The following is a 23,413-nucleotide window of genomic DNA, read 5'->3' as shown; positions in this document are numbered from 1 at the left end:
TTAGAAGATTTTCTCAATACAATGTGCTTGGACAGTGGCAGTGTTTATGTCAATCCTTGTTTTGTCTTCAACTGTTATACCTTGAAGACAAATTTACATAGATCTGTAAATATAACATTTATGTGTCTCATTTGCTAGCCACCCACCATTTGAAGAAAATGTTAGTGTATCATCGCCTCCCAACAAACTCAATCAACTATCAATGCCATTGTCAATTTTTCAAATGTATTGATATGCCAATTGTTTCATTTTGTTTTGGGAGGAGGGGTAGGGAGGGGGGAGAGCTCGGTTTAGGATGCCTAAAATATTCTCTTAAGATATTAAGTTGCGTACGTGTATGTAAGTGTATTATCTCTTTACGAGAAACGATTCATCTTGAATAATATTGTTGAACTAACTCGTTTATGTCATTCTTCCTCATAAATGTACCAAGTTGAACTATTCTGTACATTGATGTAAATTACCAGTATTTGAAGAAGAAAAAATAACAATAAAATATTAAATTGGTAAAAGAATAAAAAAAGAGAAAAGAGCAATCTTCAAATAGATTTCAACTGACAAATGATGTGTTCTCAGTTTTTGTCTCATTTCAACTGCATACAGTAGGTCAACTCACTTATCTGGGGGGTGGGTCGGGGAAGGGGTATTGGGGCGGGGTAATGGGGCGGGCTATTGGGTCAGGTATTTTTCCCATCTCTCAGTTTGCTAGATCAAAGGAAGGGGGTTTTTTGGGGGGGGCTGTTATAAAATGTTCTTTTACCCATTTTTGAGTCGTGAAACTTTGTCACACCTATAACATACCCTAGCCAACCACCATCCTTGTCCTCCCTTCCCCAGAAAGAAATTAAAGTTTGGAAGTCAATTGGCACATTCCGGGGCATATTTAGACAATAAATTAGGTCTAATCGCACAGTTTTTGGTGCTAATAAATACTTTTACTCGTCCAATAGTTGTAACGGCCATCCCCCACCCCTTGCTAACGCCACTGGAGACCTTGACAGGCTAGTATCAATTATCATTCAATTACTCCATAGACGAAAAAGTGCTTCTTTCTGAAATGCGATACCGAAGAAGTTAATAAATAGATTAAAATTGCATATTTCTGCCAATTCTCATGTCTGACGTTGGAATCCCCAAATACAATGTAAAATAGATTACATGGAGTTTTATTAAAACTATGAGTTTTTTTTTCATCATTTAAGTACAAAACGTTTCTAAAAGCTCCAATTTTCGGCACTAATCACCTGGGGTCTTCAGGGTAGTGTGGTAAAGCAGGTCTTTAAATGGCGTTTGCCCGAAGTATAACAAACTTGTGTTAAGGTTTCACTTTCTTAATGCTTCTGATACTTCGAATGTGTAGTATCTGTTCCCGTTCTAATGGACTCGTGATACACAGATGAAGGAATGGGTCGAGAGCGGATCAGTCGTTCGGTTTTCGTGCCCAGTTTCTTTGTTGAGTGATTGTTCTTTGAAAAAAAGTCACTTTCTTGGGTGATTGTTCTTTGCAAAAAGTATCTTATCATTCTCATATAATAGCCTTTACGAACGGAACACTGCGCCCTACTTTTGCATCTTGAAATCAATACAAAACATCTACAGAACAAATTGCTACTCTACTATACTATAACTTCGTATTGATCCATTCAAGGCCAGATTCTCATGCGCATTAATTGCTGTACTTCACGAACAGCAATTGGCCTACCAATATAGCTCAGTTCTACTCGAAGTCGGCCCTATGGCGTTATTGATTTCAATGGTCAATGACATACAGACGTGTAGTACGGAATTCTGATTTTCGGGGGTGTGGAATGGGGGAGGGGGGTATGGTAGGGCGGATTTTCCAACTGGTTTACCAGCTTAGGACCGTTACGCTGTTGATTCCGAGAGCGGTGATAATTTTGAGATGCCGACTTCTAAAAGGAGCAAGGTTGCAATTTCGATTGTTGTAAATTTACAAAGCCTTCGACATATTATTCCTCTGTAGGCCTAATACTATACTGTTCAATACAGTACTAACGAGTTGTCATACCTATTAGTAGATTGTTTCGGGAATACAATACATATCATGATAGGGTCTGCAAGACCCAACACACCCTTTGTTTGAGCACTACATTTACAACCGCTCTGGAGTGCGTTTATGCCCATGCCCACGTACACTTAGGGCCCGCTAAAGATACTCATTTGTGCTTAATTCTATCCATATATTTAATTCACAAGTGAGAAGATAAGTTTCTTATTTGTAGGACTTGCTGTATATATCAGTGGCGGATCCAGGATTTCGCCGAAGGGGGGGCCCAGATGGGAAATGCCTAATCGTCGTCCCAGGGGAGGGGTCTAAGGGGAGTGGGTGCCCCCTCCCCTTTGGAAAATTTCACAAAATATGGAGGTCCTCGGTGCAATCTGGTGCTACTTTTCGTGAAAGTTTGGAGTAAAATTTATTTCCAATAAATCATGTATTCATGGTTTGCGGGGCATATATTTGCAATTTCGAGCAATGAGCTGGGATTTACGTCTTCGGGGAGTAGGTGGTGATGCAAACTACTTTTTACCAGGCTACTCCAGGCCATTTCATCTTGGATGCCTCCTTCCAGATGGAGACTAGTGATGCAGTCAGAGTGCCCCTCTCACCTTCACTTTATCAGAATGATGGTGTACTCTTTTTGCAAATTTATTTTACAAAAAATTACACGCACAGTGGCGTAGCTAGGATTTTTTGAGTGGGGGGCCATGGGGGGCTGTTCTGTCTTGTGGGGGCCGGAGGTTACTATCTAAGCGGAGCGCCACCTTGGTTGACGCGGAGCGTACAGAGAAAATTTGAGATTTCAGCACCCCCCAGATCGCAGGAGATGGCACCTGTGAGGCAAAATAGCAACCAAAAAGATGTGCAACTTTGGTGACAGAAATGCAAAAAAAGTTTTTTCTCTTTCATGCTGACTGGCCTTGCAAACTCAGCCAGACTTTTAACTTGAGAGAAGTTGGCATCATTTGTCGTTTCAAGCTGTCAAGGCCTTTCTCCCAACTCAAACCCCTGTGGGCTACCGGTAGGTTTGCAGGATATGCACACATGTGGACTTAAATAGCATTAGAGGAAGGGGATGGAAGACTAACACGCATCGATGTTTCAGTAACGGTCCACATTAGTGGCTCGGTGCTAATTAGGCCATTTATTGGGTTTCTTGAGGCAGTTGTCATCAGAATTTGGGTTTTTGTGCCAATCGATGACCTATAACATGTATTGGTATGTAAATTTCTTCTTCATATATCTAGCAACACTCTAAAAACAAATGAGTGGATTTCATTCCATTGGAGTGATCACTCGGCGCACTTCAAATTAAGAGTGAAATTTAACTCTATTGGAGTTAACCCTCACTCCTAATATGAGTGAATATAACTCTATTAGGAGTTAAGATTTACTCCAATGGAGTGGAAATTCACTCTTATACCGGAATGTGCTCAGTGATCACTCCCATGGAGTGAAATTCACCTGTTTTTATCAGTACAGTACAGTGCATATCATCATAGACGTACGTACGTACGTTCGTATATCAGACGCACTCAATACCCACGATACGATACGGTCCTGGAGAAACTATTTCCACTCATCATTTTTTAAGGCGATACAGTAGTGAGTATTGAACAGGCACAGCCGCATGTTTGACGGAATTTCAGAATTATTTTGTATCTCTACCAGTAGTGTTTCGACAGTTTCGTGGGCATAAAAAAGTTGTTTTGTGGATTATTCAATGACATATCAGGGGCGGATGCAGGATTTGTGACAGGGGGGGGGGTCTGCCTGGTCCAGCCGCGCCTGAACGTAAGACTATCTAAGCGGAGCGCCATCATTGGTTGGCGCGGAGCGTACAAGAAAATTTTTGGTTTTACAAACCCCCCAGATGGCCGGAAACGGCACTTCCCGAGTATTCTAAGCAGCATGTACCTAGCCTGAAAATATGGATCTCATGTCTGCAATTTCTCAATTGATGAGAAAAAAACAATCTATAAAGAAATAAGAAATATGGTATTACATATCAGATGAGTTGAGATGACACAAAAATCATAATGCCATTAGCCCCCAATCCCCTCCCGTTCCGTCACCACTGTTTGATGCAGGGCCGTATCCAGGATTCTGGAAGGGTGAAGGGTTTGCTCATGAAAAATTCGTTAGCGCATCCTAGCAGCCTACCGCTCTGTAACCTCACCGCCGAAAAAAATTCGAACACCACCTCAATTTTGAAACTTTTCGGTCTGAAAATTGAGATCGTTAGGCATTTTTGGCACGTGTAGCACGCGTGCACACTATAGTTCATTTGACGGAAAAGACACACCTGGATGACTTGTGAGGATAACCGTTTTTCTGACGTCCTACATGTTTAAAATTGGCGTTTAATTTAATTATTTTTTCTCTCTCTTTTTTTCTCTCTCTTTTTTTTTCTCTCTTTTTTTTTGGCCAAGAGCAGGGGGGTCCGGACCCCCTGGACCCCCCCCCCCCGCTGGATCCGCGCCTGCATATATTCATTTGACTCGAGGCAATATATGAAAACCTGATACCTCGGCTCAGTACAAACGGAGCCAATCTTTTGATAGATTGTTGCGCTAGGTGGAAGCACTGAACATATTTTCAGCAGATATCGATATCGCGCAGCACAACAAGGTTCGTGGTATATGGTCGCAATCGTCGCATCGACCATTGCCATGCCATGCTGTGTGACCATTCTCATGATTACTACAGATATTGTATTTTCTTATTCTGCCAGATGCAGACGAAATAATTGTGTAACTCCATTTCCCAAATTATTGAACAAAAAATATAAGTGAATCGCACTTATTTTTATTTTTTTACAACATTTATTTTTACCCCATTCCCAGTGGGGGGGCCAGCCTATTTCATGGGGGCCTCGGCCACCCAGGCCCCCCGTAGCTACGCCACTGATCACGCATGGGGCCCTTTCCCTCGAACGCGGTAAAAAAAAAATCAGGATTTTCAAAAAGGGGGGCCCGGGCCCCCCCCCTGGATCCGCCCCTGTATATGTTTGTATTACTGTATGTGTATCGCACTCTATTGCTACTTGTACTATTGCTTTTCTTTTCTTTTCATTTCTTTTTTCGTTTACGACATGTGGACAATAAATTCAAATTGAATTGAATTCAATATTTATTATTCTGGCGACAAACAATATGAAACTTATATTAAAGAGACAAATATTCCACACTTCCATAGTTCAAAACCCCGTCTCAATAGCATGCCCCTAACTCGAGATATGGTTAATTTAATGTGACCTAATTTGACTTGACTCCAGGAATGTGGATCACAGTAAAGCGTCTGTGACGTCATCTGGTCAAATGCTCTTCAAAAAATTTACTTAGGCTATTATAATATTCTTGTTGAATTATCCTTGAAACCTGATTCATTGCTAGTATACCTGTTCAAGTTCTCTGTACTAAGAATTTCATCCAAACGTATCTTTTTTGTAGAAATATTTCGTTTTGTTTGTGGACAAATAATCGACAAATTATAAAGAAAAACAGAGGCATTATCAGCTGAAGTGATCTGATGCAGTTAGAAAATATTACATTTTAAAAATTCAGTATCTTCGCAATGCTAAATGCTATGAGGATGTGGCTTTCACAGTTAGATTCAGAAGATTTTTTTGTTTTTTTGTTAAGCCATCAACTTTAGCCACCAGACTATATTTTTAAACCCACGGTAGGTCCATAGGTGTAGGAGCCCACTTTGATTTATGGGGCTGTAACGACTTGCCCGAAAAATATAACCAAACTTTTTTCGCGCGATCCGCGCGCTTTCAACATATCATATAGGCATGCATTGGTTATTACATCGCATGCCATATTACATACAATAATTTGCCGTGTTATTACCTTTCCATATTGGTTACAATTTTGGGGGGAAGTCGTTACAAAAATAATGATAATAATAAAAGTTTAACCATTGAAAAACACACTGGTGAATTACCGAATATATATGTGCTGGTGAAAACTTGATTTCCTTTAGCTACATCATTTGCAGTTTATTTTTCTTTCAGTAGCTACCCCAATAAATTCTCAGAATATTGCCCGAATTTTCACAAAAATATTTGGTTGAGTGGGGGGCTGCCAGCCCACCCCGCCTCCTACGCCTATGGGTAGGTATACATGTATTGTCACGCGAGACACAGCAGCAATCTTTGCCAATTTTCTTCATGGTTTGGTAAAACCAATATATAATTCTAATGTGAACTTGAGAATTCGCAAAATCTTAAAGACCGCGATTTAAGTTTCAGTTGCATTGTTCTAACTTTTCACTAAAAAAGATGAATTGTAATTCAAATGAGTATTATATATATATATATATATATATATATATATATATATATATATATATATATATATTATATTATTTTATATATATTTAATTACGCCACGTCTTTTCGACGATACTGACATGAACAACAAAGTTGGCCCTCTTCTTTAAATTTCATGTTGCAAGATATAGCCTATGGCCATTGAAAACATTATATTACGTTTGGTATAGTAAAAGAGTCATATCATAGATGCACAATTAACTTACTGGAAAGAAAGAATCGTTGGTTTTCGGCACTTGAAATTCAATGTTCTACTTACAAAGTGGATACATCAGAAGGAGAGTGTATATTGGTATTGCATAGGTTTCACAAACCCATGGAGCGTAACTTGGAACCATCCCAAGTCAAAGGTCAAGAACAATAAAGTGAATAATAAAGCAATACAAATTGTCAATGTGCATCTATGACACGCATATAAGGCATATAACGATTTATTGCAAATTTAATAATTTAATGCAAATTTATGCATACTAAAAATAAATTGACTTTTGAGTTAATCACTTTAGGCAGGACGTAGTTTAACTAGCCTAATACTGTGCGTGAGAAAGTACTGCTCTAGACCACTACGTTTGTGTACGTCGCCCTCTCGATGTATATCCCTGAAGATGTTTCATTCGAACAAAATTCATCCTTTGGCTTGAATGACATCTGCAGCAAAAGAAAAATAAAGAGAAACAAACATAATTTGGGCATATTTGGTAAGTGAATACGACTCCGGCACTTTACTTCTCTACAGACAACAAAACATGGTATTTATATTACCAAAATGAGCGATTCTAATTTATGAAAGGGACACTTTTGAGGTTTTTAACCAACTCGTGGGTTTGTGTGGAGGTGTACTCCCTGCGCACCCTACATCCCCGCCCCTGGTCAGGGTGAGGGCAGATGAAACTGGAATAGTTTTCTAATCGTTTCCTACAACAATGGATTCATTACCTTGCCTCGTCTCGTATGTAGTCTGCCCGCGAATAGCAGCGACAGTAGTGCAAAACCGGCGGAGAAACAGGCTGCGATAGAAGCAACGCCGAATACATAACTGCGTACTGTCTCTTGATCATATACGATACAGTTCCCAGTCCGGTCGCAAGAACTTTGAAATAACAAACAACTTTGATCAAACAGCCAACCAAAGGCCATGTGAGACGGAAGCTTGGCTGCAAGAAACATATAAGATATGAGTAATGTATATATGCATTTTTGTCACAAAGTGTTAAACGTTTATAGATATGTACAGTATATAGGCTAAATGTTATTCTGTATTATACACCATGACGACGCAATTTTAGAATAAGATCAAATAAAACCAAAACTTTCACTTGATATTTTAACTAATTTCAGCAATTATTATTATTTTTTTGTTGTTACAGCGAGATGCACTGTTTACACACATAGGCTATATATATTTGATAAAGTTAACTTAAAATAGGCCTATACAGGATATATGTGTGGAGGGTAGTGTTATAGGATAGTAGAGCCTATCGGTAACACTCCAATAGAACAAAAGAGAACATTTGTGTAATGAAAGCAATTAAATGAAGAAATAATGACGGCAAATACAATTGTCAATTTGATTGGCCAACGATTATACACCTCATATACAACAGGAACGTGGCTAATAAGGATATGGCGGTGATGCCGGGGCTGGAGATGGGAAGCCCTTTAATAAGAGTGAAATTTTTTACTCATTTTGTTTCCTTATTTTACGGAAGAATTTTCACAATGTATTTAGTCACAATTAATACTCACAAATTCCCGCCACAAACTTGCTGATACTTAATGACATCGATCTATCTCGTTTCTGTACAAATCTATCGATAAAAGCAAATACGATTAAGTTAGATGGAATGATATCTCGAATGAATATTATCAGATATGACAGGATATGTTTTATTTATAAAGAAGTTCATGAATATTATATTAAATATAACGTGATACCATAGCCGCGTTTTGTAGCTGAGGCAACTTGGTATGAAGGAAGGGTAAGCCTGGTCAGGGGTGGAGCATGGGTAACATTGCATTAAAGCAGGGGTGGGCAACCTACGGCCCGCGGGCCACATGCGGCCCACCAATGACTTTTTTGCAGCCCGTGAGATATCTCAAGAAAAAGAAAAAATCAATCTACTTTACATCATTAAAAAAAAACGAGCTAGCTGCTTAGAATTTATCGGCACTAATAATGCTGTCAGGTAGGCTTATTATCCCCATTATCAACTGTACTGTATTGACATTATGTTTTTACTTAATCTGTGAATACAGATTAAGTACAACACTCTATTGTTTGAAAGTCCTCGGAATCAAAGGTTTGTAGTCAACAGCCTGCAGGTCGTTGGTAAGGTGCGGCCCAGTCAATTTTTCACTCCTTATATCTGGCCCATTCATTCAAAAATGATTACGGCTCACGCTATATATTCGAATCGATTACTCTCTCCAAAACATATGGTAAATTCAAGAGGTAGAAGACTCCGCTGGGAATAAAGTAAACCCCTCGAGGATCTCTCTTATAAAATAGTCCGATAAACTGACAATAGGAAATAAATGAAACTGTCCTATTTAAGTATATCAACGTGTTTACCACCTATGACCAGGCTTGGGTATATATATAGGACCATGAAATATGACGTTATGTGACAAGTCGATAACTCACTTGATTTTAGCGACCGATTTAGGAGTACTGACAAATGAATCGATGGAAGATATGACGGTGATGATGATGATGCTAACCACTAACCAACAGGATTCCTCTTGCTCACATTCTCCTTGTGAAGCTGTCATGTGACGATCGTCAATGCACGCACATCGTCCGTAAATCTGTTCGAGAGCGAAAAAATATTTACAAATAGAGTAAACAAGGCGGGAAGAGAAGAAAAACTGCGCTGAAAGTGCAAAAAAGCCTCTCCAGATATATGGGGATGTGGAGAATGCCATGTCCATATCGTCAAGTGATACGTTGTACAAGTATGCTGATATGCACAGCTACGAGACATGACCCAAAAGTGGGTGTTTTGGTGGGTCGTGGCTCAGTACTCTCATCATCATCATCATCATCATCACCATCACCATCACCATCACCATCACCATCACCATCACCATCACCATCACCATCACCATCACCATCACCATCACCATCACCATCACCATCACCATCATCATCATCATCATCATCATCATCATCATCATCATCATCATCATCATCATCATCATCATCATCATCATCATCATCATCATCATCATCATCATCACCATCACCATCACCATCACCATCATCATCATCATCATCATCATCATCATCATCATCATCATCATCATCATCATCATCATCATCATCATCATCATCATCATCATCATCATCATCATCATCATCATCATCATCATCAACATATCTTGCGAACCTTTTAATGTTAAACTTTCTACAGAGTGGCGTTACCATTGGCGTATAGTGACATGTGACCTCACACATGCATCGGGTCAGAGCCAGTCGGCGCACATGTTCGCTGCCTTCCATGTTATTTCATGATAGATGGGGTTCATGTAGACGGGGTGCATGTCAAGTGTTAAGAAGGAGCCCACTCCATTTACCGTTTCGTTTTGGATGGTGCAGCCCGCGTGGCAAGCAGAAAAGTAAGTGGTACCATCGGACCCGCAGACCGGTGTGTAAGCTTCTCTACAATAACACTGTGCGTTACAAGATGACGTCAGAGCAGGTAATGGAATAGACCTGTAACGCAAAAAAAAAGTTGAGTAATCAATGCAACACGACCAAGAGCATAAAGTATGCAATATGTATGTGGAATTAAATTCCATAATCGTTTTAATAAATCAACCGGCGAACAGCAAGGGAAGAGAAGGGAAGGGAAGGGATGGCTTTATGTTCAAGTTTCAAGAAACTTGTTGATATTACTGGTAACACGTGGGTATCCACTGATATATATAAGTGTCTATATTAACATTTCTTCAATGGCTGGAAATAATTTGGAAGCTCAAGAGCTCCGCTATATAGGAAAGTACTTTTGGAAAAAAAGTTTAACGTCTTTCAATTTTTGTTTTGTTTTTTGGGCGTGTTTAAATTTTGGGCCCAGACATGATGAACCTTAAGAGTATCTATACTTACTCCGATGTGGATATTGCAGGAACAGTGGTTTCAGAATCTGTCGATTTATGATAAGGTTTGGTGATCCCAGCTCTGGGTTTGTTATTACAGCCAGTCATTAACTGAAGTGGTGTAATGAATGCAACGACAGTGAAGGATATAGCCACACAGGTAATGGCCCCTCGACGTCTAAGCTTGAAGATGGTCATGAAAAAGATACAGATAATGTACCCAATCAGGATCGAAGGACTCTTGGCATAAACTATAATTTATATAGGAGAGAAATTAACGAGAAAATTAATCATTAGTCATGCAAACAAAACATCAGTAATCGAAACCGAATTAATCCAAGGAAATCATTCTGTTTATATGTCAATAGAGATGTTATGAATATACAAAGTCAAACGGTTGTCGTTGGATTGTTTAAAGAAATATTATATAAATATGTACAATTCAGCTAAAAGGATTTTTGTTTTGTTTTTCTTTAAACACATTATCCAAAGAAGAAATATAAATGTGTACAATAATATGTTGCAGTTTTGATGAGATTATAATTTATAGAATATAGAAATATTGACATCTATAGGCAAACATTTCAAAAGGTATCACATGTCAAGGATAAACAGAAAACGATCTTAATAGGAAAAAAAAAACTTTTGAAAAATATTTGACATGACAAGTTCATCCTACAAAAGTTCCTGCATGAGATTTCTCCATGAGGGAGGGATGATAGCCAGTCATAACTAGGTTAATAGTCAATGAACCATATCTTGAGTTAGGGACAACATAATTAGATTGGGATATCAGCTATAGAATGTGTGGAATACCAGTGTGGAATATTTTCTTCTATAAAGAGAAATATTGCATTGACTGGAGTATCCCTTTACTTCTTTAAATATTCAATGTTGCATCGAGAAGACGCAAAGTTAGTAAGTGTCAATATTCTCTGAGAGTGTCAGTAATAAAAAGTTCCATTAACGGTGACCACTTGTTCTTCTTCTAGCATGAATATGTATTTCTAATGAATTTTAGGAAGCGATTTAAGACACACACGTAGACAGATGCTTTAAAAAATATTAAACATTAAAAGATAAGATAGAATAGCAGTTCATCCAAGTTAAAGAAATGAAGGAGATACTTGTGCTATAAAATGCTTAAATCAAGACATGTTTTGTATACCAGAATCTCCTGAAAAGAGTGTAAATAATGCCATGGTAATTGTTTTACCTCTAATGTAGGCCGCTTCGGACTTGGACACGCTGTACGCAATTTCAACATATTTGGTAAGATAAGGCCCGACAGCAAATGCAGCGTAGTAAAATACATTCTCTGCTAAAATCAGTGTCAATATCACAGGGTTTGATAGAACACGTCCTAAAGAGCGGAAATAACCTGCAAGATAGACGAATTATATATATATATATATATATATATATATATATATATATATATATATATATATATATATATATATATATATATATATATATATTTCATTTCATTTCATTTATTTGTTTGTTTTTTCTCAACATACGGTACATTGTATGTCATACAAACGTTTACAGATATATATATATATATATATATATATATACATATATATATTATTTCATATTCATATTCATATTTAAAAGGTTTTGTCATTTTGTTGTCATTGTAAAGCGCTCTTGAACATGCTTAAGCATGAAAAGAGCGCTATATAAATCTGGTATAAGTAATAAAAATAAGATATGCAAAATCATATTAGCATGTAACTTTCGATCTATACCAAAGCCTTGCCACCACCCGTATCTCCATGAATATTCAGTTATCCTTTAATTAACTTTCTCTATTGTCTGACAATCTCCTGTGACATGTGAATTACTTTCAAGTGTATAATTGAATGATTTTTGTTTCTTTTGCAAACCCATGTTTTACATATTTAACAGTTCAAGATAAACTTCCAGTATAAACTTCATTAAGCGTTATATACAGTCAGCATCAAACTGTAATCTCTCTCGCTCAGGGTAACTACTGGCGCGAAGGGGAACACATGTGAGGACGAAGTATAGGTTTCATTATAGGACTCGGCTGACGTCTATATTTAATACCGTTGAGACCTTGCCTTGTAAATGTGGAGGTCAAAAGTAAACATTTCGATATGAACAGTTGAAATTTTGTTTAAAGAAAAAGATAATGAAAAAGACGTAAGTCGAAACTTTGACTTAGCAATAAATTCTAATTTCTACCGTAATTTCGTAACGATAAAGCAATAACAGGTTAAGTGTTCACTTTTTTCTGTGAATTGTATTTTACGGGAAAAGATATAAATATAAACGAATAAAGGAAATAAGCGAAATGCTTAAAAGGTTTCCCCGAATAACACCAACATAGAGAATAACCTTTCAAGCACCTTTCGATCAAGTGAGTAGGGTTTGACCTTCATTCGAAATTATCTTTTTCAAAACGTTCCTCATCGCATCATCATAAACCGGTGTTCTCTTTACTTGCATAAGCGCAGGTGTGATCGGAAGCTTTTGAAAAGTTAGTTACCATTGTTCTTGTCCTTGTAGATTATAAATATATTCACAAGAAAGTTAAATACTTCACACTATTCCTTTTCAACAATTAAGGCACGTTTTCATCCAGCGTTTGTGTGACGTATATAGAAGCTGCAAATGGCATTGTTTAAAACAGGGTAGGCCAAATCGCTGATTTTGAACAAAATATGCTGACGACTGAAAATTATTATAATGTCTACAATTTTTTCACCCCCCCCCCCTCGTTAACTGTTCAGTAACTGTTCAATTGTTCACTTCATTCCAAGTGAGTAAGTGAACAATTAAGTGAGTAAGTTGTCAATTAAACATTTGCAGGAAATTGTTCAATTGCTCAGTCGGAATGAAGTGAACAATTGAACATTTTGTAGACAAATGTTGAGTTGACGAGATACGATAAGTTGTCAATTAAACATTTTGCAGAAAAATGTTGAATTGACGAGATACGATAAGTTGTCAATTGAACATTTGCAGAAAATTGTTCAATTGCTCAAATGGAATGAAGTGAATAGTTGAACATTTTGCAGAAGAAAGTTGAATTGACGAGATATGATAAGTTATCAATTAAACATTTTGCAGAAAATTGTTCACTTAAAGCAAATGAGCAATCCAACATTTTTCTGATTTTTGTTTTAAGATATTATCTTGTTATCTAAACAATTTACTGAAAAATGTCAAAATTATAATGATTATGATATAATAATGTTCCTCAAAACGTTAAATATCTTTGGGGCTAAACATTATTGTGGTTTCCTATTGCTTGGGTTCCAATTCATTAACTATGGTTTGACCATATTTCAAAGTGGAACACTGTAACTGAACGTACACACAATACATGAACTTATATAGAGTGTATATACTCGGTGCTGTGCCCGAGTGGTTAAAGCGGTGGCATTTGAAGCAATGGGGCTTAGCAATCGGGAGGTTCCGGGTTCGATACCCGGCCGGGTCATAGTAAGGTGGGATGTTCATGCCAAGAGAATTCTATGGTTTTCCCATAAAAATTTGAGTTAAAATGTTGAATTGGAAGCCACCCGACGTGTAAGTTGTAATCAATAAGCCCTCACGGATTTCACCCATACGTGTGGTCGCTTTTAAACGTCGTAAAAAATAACTGCTGAATATTAATATTAAAGTATTAATAAGTCGGTGTTATACTCCATATATACTTCGAAGTTTTGATTGGGCATTACAGTTGCAACCGTTGCTACAGCAACCGAGAATAAGAATGAAATTTTCATTAATGTGGTCTTCTGCTTCAAACTGCAGATGAGCATGCAAACCTGTCTATATGATATGTGCCTATAGATACACAATAGAGATGTTAAAGTGATTAACTATATAGCCTCCTGCGTCTTTCAAAATGTACCCATCATAAACTCTGAACACGGATTAGCGATTCATTAACCCGTTAAGTGCCAGAGGCGTTAACTTTAGCAACTCATTCTTCCAAGAAAATTGTGCCAAGAAAAATTGTTTCGCTCTTTTGTTAAATTGTGACAACAAAAGTAAGAATAACAACTTTACCTGAAGTAGAGCCTTCGCAGCCGTCTTCTTTGTCGTCTGTATTGATTGTATTGTCCGAGATTTCTTCTAGCGTGTTTCCACTCTCTGTGTATTGACTGGAGCGATCGGGGTATACCTGTGAAATCTTATGGCGAGGGCTCAGTCCGCTATGGTCTATGGAGTTAATCTTGATCTCAGCTTCTCTGATATGGGTACTGCTTTTCTTCCTCCGTCTTTCTGGAGTATTTGGTTTAGTTAACATTCTCTTTGGAAAGCACGCCATTGGGAGAGCTAGTAAAATCATCAATATACCATGAATCATGAATCCCAACCACCAAGCTCCTAATTGGTCGGGATCCGTGGTTTCTCCGTGAAAGTCCGCCATGTTGGTAGTAGGCCAAGAAGATGGTATTTGAAGGGACATCGAAGCCACAAGACCACCAAATATAAAGCCAACTCGCTTACTGGCTCCTAGTATCACTAGAGAAAGAAAGAGAGTAGCAGAATTAACGACAACGTGAGACTAGGGAGTTTTTCCATAACAACTCCCTGATGATAGTGCCATTTTGTTCTGCCACAAGAGCGCCAGGGTGATTTCCCAAAGACTTGGAGAGGCCCTGGAAGCGTGCAGTGACTGGTTTACTGACGACAAACTCTCTCTATCTCAATGTTGAGAAAACTAAATTAATTCTTTTTGGTACTGATAGCATGCTCAAAAGAGCTGGTGACTTCAAAATTACTACCAGTGGCAACTACTCCATTTCTGCTACTAATGTTGTCAAATATCTTGGTGTCTTAATCGACAACCGTTTGAGCTTTAACGAGCATGCTATTGATGTTATTAAAAAGGCCAATGCGAGGCTACATTTTCTGTATCGCCAAGCCAGTTGCAGGTTCAACTGTGCAGAAGACTGCTATGCATGGTCATTATTCAATGTCTTTTTGACTACTCTTCTTCTTCTTGGTACACAAGCCTAAATAATACTCTTAAAAGGAAGTTTCAAATTACACAAAATAAAGTGGTTCGCTACATGCTTATGCAAGGCCCAAGATTCCATGTTGGGCAGGAGGAAATTTCCGGTCTTGGATTTTTATCCGTAGAGAGTAGAGCTAAATTCATTAGGTTAAACCATGTACACAAAATCGTTAACAACTGTAGTTCTCCCTACCTCACCACCAATTTCACCAAAACCTATGTTATTCATTATCAGGGGACTCGATCAAGACATCACAATTTCTATGTTATTGATTCTAATGGTGGTGTTAGCTCTACTTTCTACTTCATGGCAATTCAGGATTGGAATGCTCTTCCAAATCATAATAAATCCATCAAGCCTTCTAGACCTTTTAAAGCTGAGTTAAGGAAGCATGTCATCTAATATGGGGGAGGGGGAGGGGGAGGGGGAGGGGAGGCACTTTTCAGAAATATGTGCAATATGTGCGTTTTTGGAGTTTTATTTATTGGTTTTATTAGAATTTACCATTCAAAGTGCATTTTTTTGTCTCTATGGCCCCATTGGGAATTAGCTCCTGTTACTCTTTTTGTTCTTTTCAATCTGTTCCGTTCAACTATGTCATCTCTGTTATTTTTTTTTATTTTTTTTTATTTTGAACAATCTTAGTACGAGTAAAACAAACAAACAAACTTCCAAAGTATACACACACACACATCACATTCGCAGTTTTATTGTACAAAAGGAATACTGTTTTTTTTTCCTGACACTATTGACAATTTCGTAATGGCACGCTATACTAAGTTAAATTATCATATGACGGTCGTAGTTTGAACGTATTTTTCTAATAACGAATTAAAAAAAGGAAAGGTCCAGCTCTTTGAATGTGAAAATGACTACTGAAAAAAAACATTAAAACAAATTATAAAAAGAAGCACTCACCTAGAAAAGCAGGTATGAATCTGCTGCAGGGAGAATCATCTACGTAGGTTATGGCAAGAATAGGAGTTAATTCTTGGCCAAAAGATTGGACAAGTTTACCGACTAAAATCCACCAAACTTGATTCCAAAGTGCACCTGATATCTCACTATCCTCTTCCGTACATTCTAGTGAAATATTCCTGTTTCTGTCATCACGTGACAAACAGATCCAATCGGATGACGACTTCCCAACTGAGTGTTCCACATCTTCCTCTACTGAAAGCAAGAGTGTCGGCGATGATTCATGAAGAAATCTTGGCATAGCTTGAAGTAACGTTCCAGCGGCAGTTAAGAGACCAACGAAGGTTATAATGTATGGTTTGTGACTGAAATCACTAAAATATCCTATTATTAAGACCGTCGTAAATGAAGAGACACTGGAAACTGTTTGAACTAAAGCTAATTGAAAAGTTTTCAATTGAAAGCGAGTCTCAAGGCTGCTTAAAACGGCTGAGTAGAAACCTTCGTCGGAGGTTCTAGTCAATATTGTTAGTGATGTTAAAACCATGAATGCTACTGCACTTTTCACGTTATTCTGGTTATTACTGCTGGCCATTTCTAAATTATTGTTTACAATTTTTTTTATATTTTTGTATTGATTGATTGTTTTTATTCCTATTATCGACTAAATGAGAAAACAAAGGTGTTAATCTCTTTAGCTGATAACTTTTTCTGTCATACATGCACACGTATGAATGTACTTACCCTTCCTACTACAGTCGTAATAAATTAACCAATGTACAAACATACACCGCATACATTTCGTGTTGGGACAAAATTCACCATGGGACAGTTCACTTTGTGTATAGGGGACACAAATATTGTAAACGTAAAAAAAAAATCTCTTTTTTTTTTTCTCTTTTCATAATTGACCTAACAAATTCGCTACCTTGCCAAACAAGACGTCAGAGTAAACAAATTCAGAGAATTGTGGATTATTTGTATAATAATTATTCATGCAAAGAGAGAGAGAAGGACGTTATGCATGTCATACCATCCCTATACAGTCAATGGAATCGTCCATCCATGAAATGAAACCACTTGTAATAGGTACCAATTGGGCCCTGGCTGCTTGTTTGTGTATTTACAATAAAGGATCAATCTTTTTAATAAAAAGATCAATTCCATAGCAACCACAGAGCTTGAAAGAAAAGGCTAGATGGGAAGATTTTCATTGTTTACCGCTGCATGCCTTCTGAACTATTCACACTACTAAGTGGAAATTATCATGCGCCGCATCTCAAAAGAAAGCATTTTCAAATGACCACCAATAGAGCTTGATTCAAGTTATTCTAAGAAGATGGGAAGTAAAAAACAAAAATCACTAAGCAATTAATTAAACGTCATATGACAAACAAGTCAAACAAACAATTTATTTGAAATCGGTGATATATAAGAACGCCCACAGTCCCAATAACTGGACACGATTTGTATAGTGGGTTTTTGGTTAATAGTCCAGTTGAAAAAGATGATAATTGACAAGTATTTCTGACCTTGGTCATTATGACAAGGTAGAATCTGTATTTATTCCACGAACTCTTTATACACCAGGTCACTTCAACTTTCTCTTTTCCATCATTGTGCAGCACGCCCTCACCATCACTCTGTCCCTGCCTGCTCTATTTTGTTATAACCTTACCGTGATCAGATTCACTTCTGATTGGAAATCAATATTCATCAAGGTCATTAAGTACCATTATTGAAGAAAAACGCAAATTTGAGGTAGTAAGCCTCGGGAAAGAATCACACAACCAGGAAGTATACGGTCTGACGGTCTATATTGTCAATACTGGATAAACAGCTCCTGAAACATGGAATTCACAAGTTACAAACCAAAGTAAATAAACGATAAAATAAAGTTTGCATTCACACAACAGCATGTTTCAAATGACTTGGATAAATAAAGGATAAAAATGTAATTATGCTCCATGCTTCATCGTAAACAATCAACATTGGATTTCTGTATAAAACTTATGCAAGTTAAACAAATGTTATCAAGCAAGAAAATCTCCAACCTGGAACATCACTTTAATAATCGAGATAGTTGATTAGAGAAAACTTAACTTAAAGCAAGTCACAGCCCATGTTGCCAGTTTTAGGTACTTGATCATCTTTACCATAGTCACCTCTTCTACTGAAATTGCTTACTAAATTCTCTCTGTAAGTGCACGCCATAAAATATGAAGCATAAATTCTGTAGAGGGTATTGTCCAAATATAAAGTTGTAAACAAAACTGTTACTCAAATATTAAGTTTCCAGAAAAAAAAACAATGAATTTGTGTTCAGATGATACCAATACATATCCTTGCAGTAATTTAGCAGAACTGTGCTGAAAAATAAGATAATCATCACTACCAAACACCATGACTCACCATCCAGATACCCAGTAGAAATATACCCTCACAAAGATAGTTTTACACCTTCAAGGACAGTTACCTAAAAAATAAATATAACAGGTAATAGAGATGTGCCAACCAAAAATCATATAACATTGGTCACTACGACATAAAATAATCAAGACACCCCATTCCCATAATTCAACCATTGAAATGTTGATATGAACCCTGCTACAGTATTATGTCTGGAAATACCAAAGAATGAAATCAACTCATGTTACGAACACTCAATGCTGTCATAATCACACATTCCAGCGATACTATCAGGTTAATTCTCCAAATATCAATAGAACTCAGGTGACACTGTCTCAACACAACAATCTTGACCATTTTTTATCTAATAACACTACTGTTTGTACAATATGTAACAAGAATGCAATCAAAAGACCGAAGATATGCATCCACAATGGAATGTAAATCCCATCATACCCATACCTTATAAATCTGAGCCCCCTTCCTAATAACATATTAGTTCTTTTGTAAACATTTTATAAATTCAGCTACCTTCATTGCTTAATTCACTCTTTACTAAGACTCTTCGTTACCCTGGCAACTAAATTTACTTTGACATCAAATAATCATCAGCTGACAATTGGTTGTTGGAAAGTTATCCCAGTACAAATGGGTTCAAGTCTGATTATAGTTCACTTTAATAATAACACAATTTCATTCAGGGCAACAATGACAATAATCGATAAAGTATTAGGAGTTGAAACGATGTGATAACCAACCAACATACGACAATAGAAAACACTAAATAACGAAATCCATTTTCACATTGGAATAATATCATACTTCATCACCAAATAACCTTATTTTCTCATGGTATGTCATATTATCAACATTCATAGTGCATATCAGAATGTCTCCCTCTTTCCGTAAAATCCTCGAGCGTGTCCATCTCTCACATATATGTACACTCACTCTGGTACCTTAGCTCGAAAAGTACAATTCATTTCATAATCGTTACTTCTAAAAATATGAAATAATCAACATCGATAATCACCGCTAGTCACAACTAGAGATGAGCTTTAACATAGTTATTCATATTAAAAATTATCATCTTCAAATCACAAGATCCAAAGTTGACAATCGAGGTGAAGGAATGATCGTAACTAATACATCCGCAAAACTAGTATATAACAGGTTACGATACACGCTACTTAAAATACTTCGTAACGGAACTTAGCTTCAACAAAATAAAGATCATTTTGGTCTCAAATAGACATTAAGTCTTCATCTATACTTGCACGCATGTACAAAAATACTTATTAAACTCACCCACTTATTCCTACAAGAAAAATCACTTGATAAACAGTCACTTCTTGGCTAACAATATACTGGACGGAAATCGGACGTCTCGCTTCAGTGATCGATGAGTGACAAGCGCAAGAACAAAAAGCAATTACCTCACAAGCTCCGCATGTGAGCATCTAGACGTAACACAAGGCGTAACTATCAATTTTAACCAGTAACAAGAATATTTACGGGGAAAACATTTAATATAAGGTAGGAAACAATCATGTAGATATAGATGAAAGTTAAATTTATAGAAATACTAAGATCCTCAACCAATTAAGAGAAAATATACAGGCACTAAATTGTATGATGCCCACTAATATCAGAGTGACAACAACAACAATAAAGGAATTTACCCCTGTTCGACCTCGCAAGAGGTCCTACGGGGGGGATAATAATTAAGTTTTGTAGAATAGACACAGAGTGAACAACTGACAGGGAACAAGTCATGCCTACCCTGGATAACCTTGGGTGAGATCTGTTTAAGTTAAAGCGACATGGTGGATCAAAACAAGAACATACTCTAGAAATTCCACTTTACTACATTATAGACCAATCACTATAAAGGTCAGCAGTTTATTGCCCCCAAATATGCTAGCAAATCAGTTATGGTCACTCATGCCCAAATACCAACACAGTGTATCACCGTGTGTCTAATAAGCAGTGACGCCTTGAAAAAAATGAGGGCGCTTTGCGTTGTACGGCGAAAAGCCAGATTATTTGTGCGTCTTCATATACGTATACGTTGTGCATTCGACTTTGGAATTGAATTTGATTTTACCCGTTTTTTCGAATGAGTAGGTGTATTTTTTTTTTACGACGGAGACATGGTATAGCGACCAGAGTGGTTAGAACTATACTCCTGACTTAAGAACCAACTTTGAAGAAAAAAAAATTGCGCCTGTAACGACTCGAGCAAGTGGAGTGTTTTATGCAACTTTTAATGTCTGGAAAGTTTCATTTCCGGTATCTGAGAGGCACATAGTAAACATTTTCTTGCCTGTATTATTTTAGTGCTCCACTCGGATAGTGTCATAGTTGTCCCTGGAAAATTCCGTAAAAAAAGCAACCCCACTCCCGCCCCCTCCTTCCCAAACACCTATACTTTTGAGTAATACCTTCCATATTAGTGTGTGTATGCAGTTCTCAGTTTAATGTTAATGTCGCAAAGTGGGTATAGTAGTTTATGCAGGATAACATATCCCACCTTATGAAGTGAGAGTGAATGTCAACATTCAGTCACAGTCTTCAAAGGATGAGATGTTAGCACGAGTAGTTGCTTGAGTGTGTCGTTTGCCTATAGATTTGTCCGAATAGCGTTAGTGAACATCATAAGGCCTTAAAATCCTAGAAGAGCATATTTAGGAAAATCGCCTAATAGTTACTGTCCAGAACATACCTGGCCTAGGCTAACTATATCTAAGGTCCAGTGAATAACAATACAGCAGCTGAGCAGACGACACTAGTAAAGTAATGAGATTCCTGTGTAAAAGTAAGTGGGCCTGACATTTTGATCCTAATTAATTACATAGAATCCGATGTAATTGCTTCTACTATCGCTTCCTAAGAATTACCTGTGAAACTGCAGTCCACTGACACATTATTGACAATTTTGGCACCCAAATGCGGCACATGATATCACCATTTCGAGTGATTTATGTGAACTTTTATCACTTTAGTTATGTCAAAGATGTATAGTGTTTGCGTTACGCGCCGGTACTTTCTTGTCGCCAGAGCCGTATATCTCTATATACGGCTCTGCTTGTCGCACGTATGGCAAGCCGTTTTACTTTTTATTCGATATTTGATGATATCATCAAATATTTGGTGATATCAGCAAATAATTGTTGATATCATCAAATCATTTGATGATATAATTGCTGATATCAACAATTATTTGCTGATATCACCAAATAATTGTTGATATCAGCAATTCATTTGCTGATATCAGCAATTCATTTGTTGATATCACCAATTCATTTGTTGATATCATCAAATAATTGCTGATATCAACAAATATTTGCAGATATCAGCAATTATTTGGTGATATCAGCAAATGAATTGGTGATATCAGCAAATCATTTGATGATATCAACAATTATTTGCTGATATCACCAAATAATTGTTGATATCATAAATTATTTGCTGATATCACCAAATATTTGATGATATCATCAAATATCGAATAAAAAGTAAAACGGCTTGCCATACGCACGAGCAAAGCGCCACCAGTTCGATGAGTGGTATATGTCAGATGACGTCATTCCCCCAATTTCTATGCCGGCATGTATCTGAATTAATGCCTATGTATATTCGAATTAATAACCGCAATTCCATTTGTCGTCTTGGAGATGTGTAGGCTACTTTTTTCTGTAGGCCTTCACAATGTGACACCACCGTAACATGATTTTACTCGCTCGAAAGTTGGGAATGTGAGATGTAGTGACGTCATGCCTCCTTCACGAAGGTGACAGCTAAATATACCTTCACATTTTACCTTATAGGCCTGGTGACAAAGGGCCGAGGGGGCGGGGTGGTGATTATTCAGAACTGAATTTACAGAAATGGCGGTATAGGTTTTGAAAAGAAAATTAAAGAACTTGATTATAACTACTTATTTGTGATTGGTTTAATAATCCAGTGTGGTAGCGAAAGATGAGAAATTAATCCTCTGAATAATATACCTCAAATTCCAGTATTTAGACGATTCTCAACAAAGGGCCTGAGTTTTGAAAAATAATAAAAGGGCAAGTTTTAATTTCAAAAATGAAAACAAAGTTCCTCGGTTTCCATTAACAGAAAAGGGCTGATGTCGGGCGCCCCTGAAAATGAGCTGAGTTACATTTCTAGTACCCCACTTTGCCCCCAAATTTCGTGAGCAATGTCCCTTATACGAACATGGTTGAAGGTCTTGGTTTAGTTGTAAAACGCATAGCTGTAATCGTTCGACTCAGTAGTTACTGTCAATTCTGGCTTCAACTGCACAAGAAGATTTGGTCGATTTCATAACTCATTCTAGTTTGCACGTATACTGTGCATTACACATTCCTATCGATAAGAACGAAAATGGGAAAGGGATGGAGAAATAGACAGAGGGGGTTAGGGGGAAAAGGGGGTGGAGTTAGAGGACAAACTACTGCCTCTTATCATATGCATTGACTCTACAAGCCTCAATAGGATATTCCCGTCAATTTTCCTTTCACGATGTCTACATCGCTCCGTCCACCCAGTTCCACCCCCACCCCCCTCCTCTGCCGAAAGAAAAGACCGCATGTGACACACGTCGTATCGATA

The 23,413-nt window shown here is 37.4% G+C and overlaps 1 protein-coding gene across 1 annotated transcript; it reads right to left on the bottom strand.

Moving 5' to 3' along the window:
* Nucleotides 1–6,393: 6,393 nt before the first annotated feature.
* Nucleotides 6,394–17,328, bottom strand: LOC139960645 (putative solute carrier organic anion transporter family member 1B7). The gene is made up of 9 exons (XM_071959181.1): nt 16,385–17,328; nt 14,511–14,969; nt 11,674–11,838; nt 10,468–10,708; nt 9,936–10,074; nt 9,004–9,167; nt 8,106–8,167; nt 7,296–7,513; nt 6,394–7,007 (listed from the first exon to the last, which is right to left on the bottom strand). Exons 1-9 carry the CDS (start codon nt 16,977–16,979, stop codon nt 6,915–6,917), a joined length of 2,136 nt encoding a protein of 711 aa, XP_071815282.1. The 5' UTR covers nt 16,980–17,328; the 3' UTR covers nt 6,394–6,914.
* Nucleotides 17,329–23,413: the final 6,085 nt, after the last annotated feature.

Source organism: Apostichopus japonicus, chromosome 19 (assembly GCF_037975245.1).
Source record: "Apostichopus japonicus isolate 1M-3 chromosome 19, ASM3797524v1, whole genome shotgun sequence".
NCBI classification, from domain to species: Eukaryota; Metazoa; Echinodermata; class Holothuroidea; order Aspidochirotida; family Stichopodidae; genus Apostichopus; species Apostichopus japonicus.
This window is presented reverse-complemented; position numbering and strand designations above follow the sequence as displayed.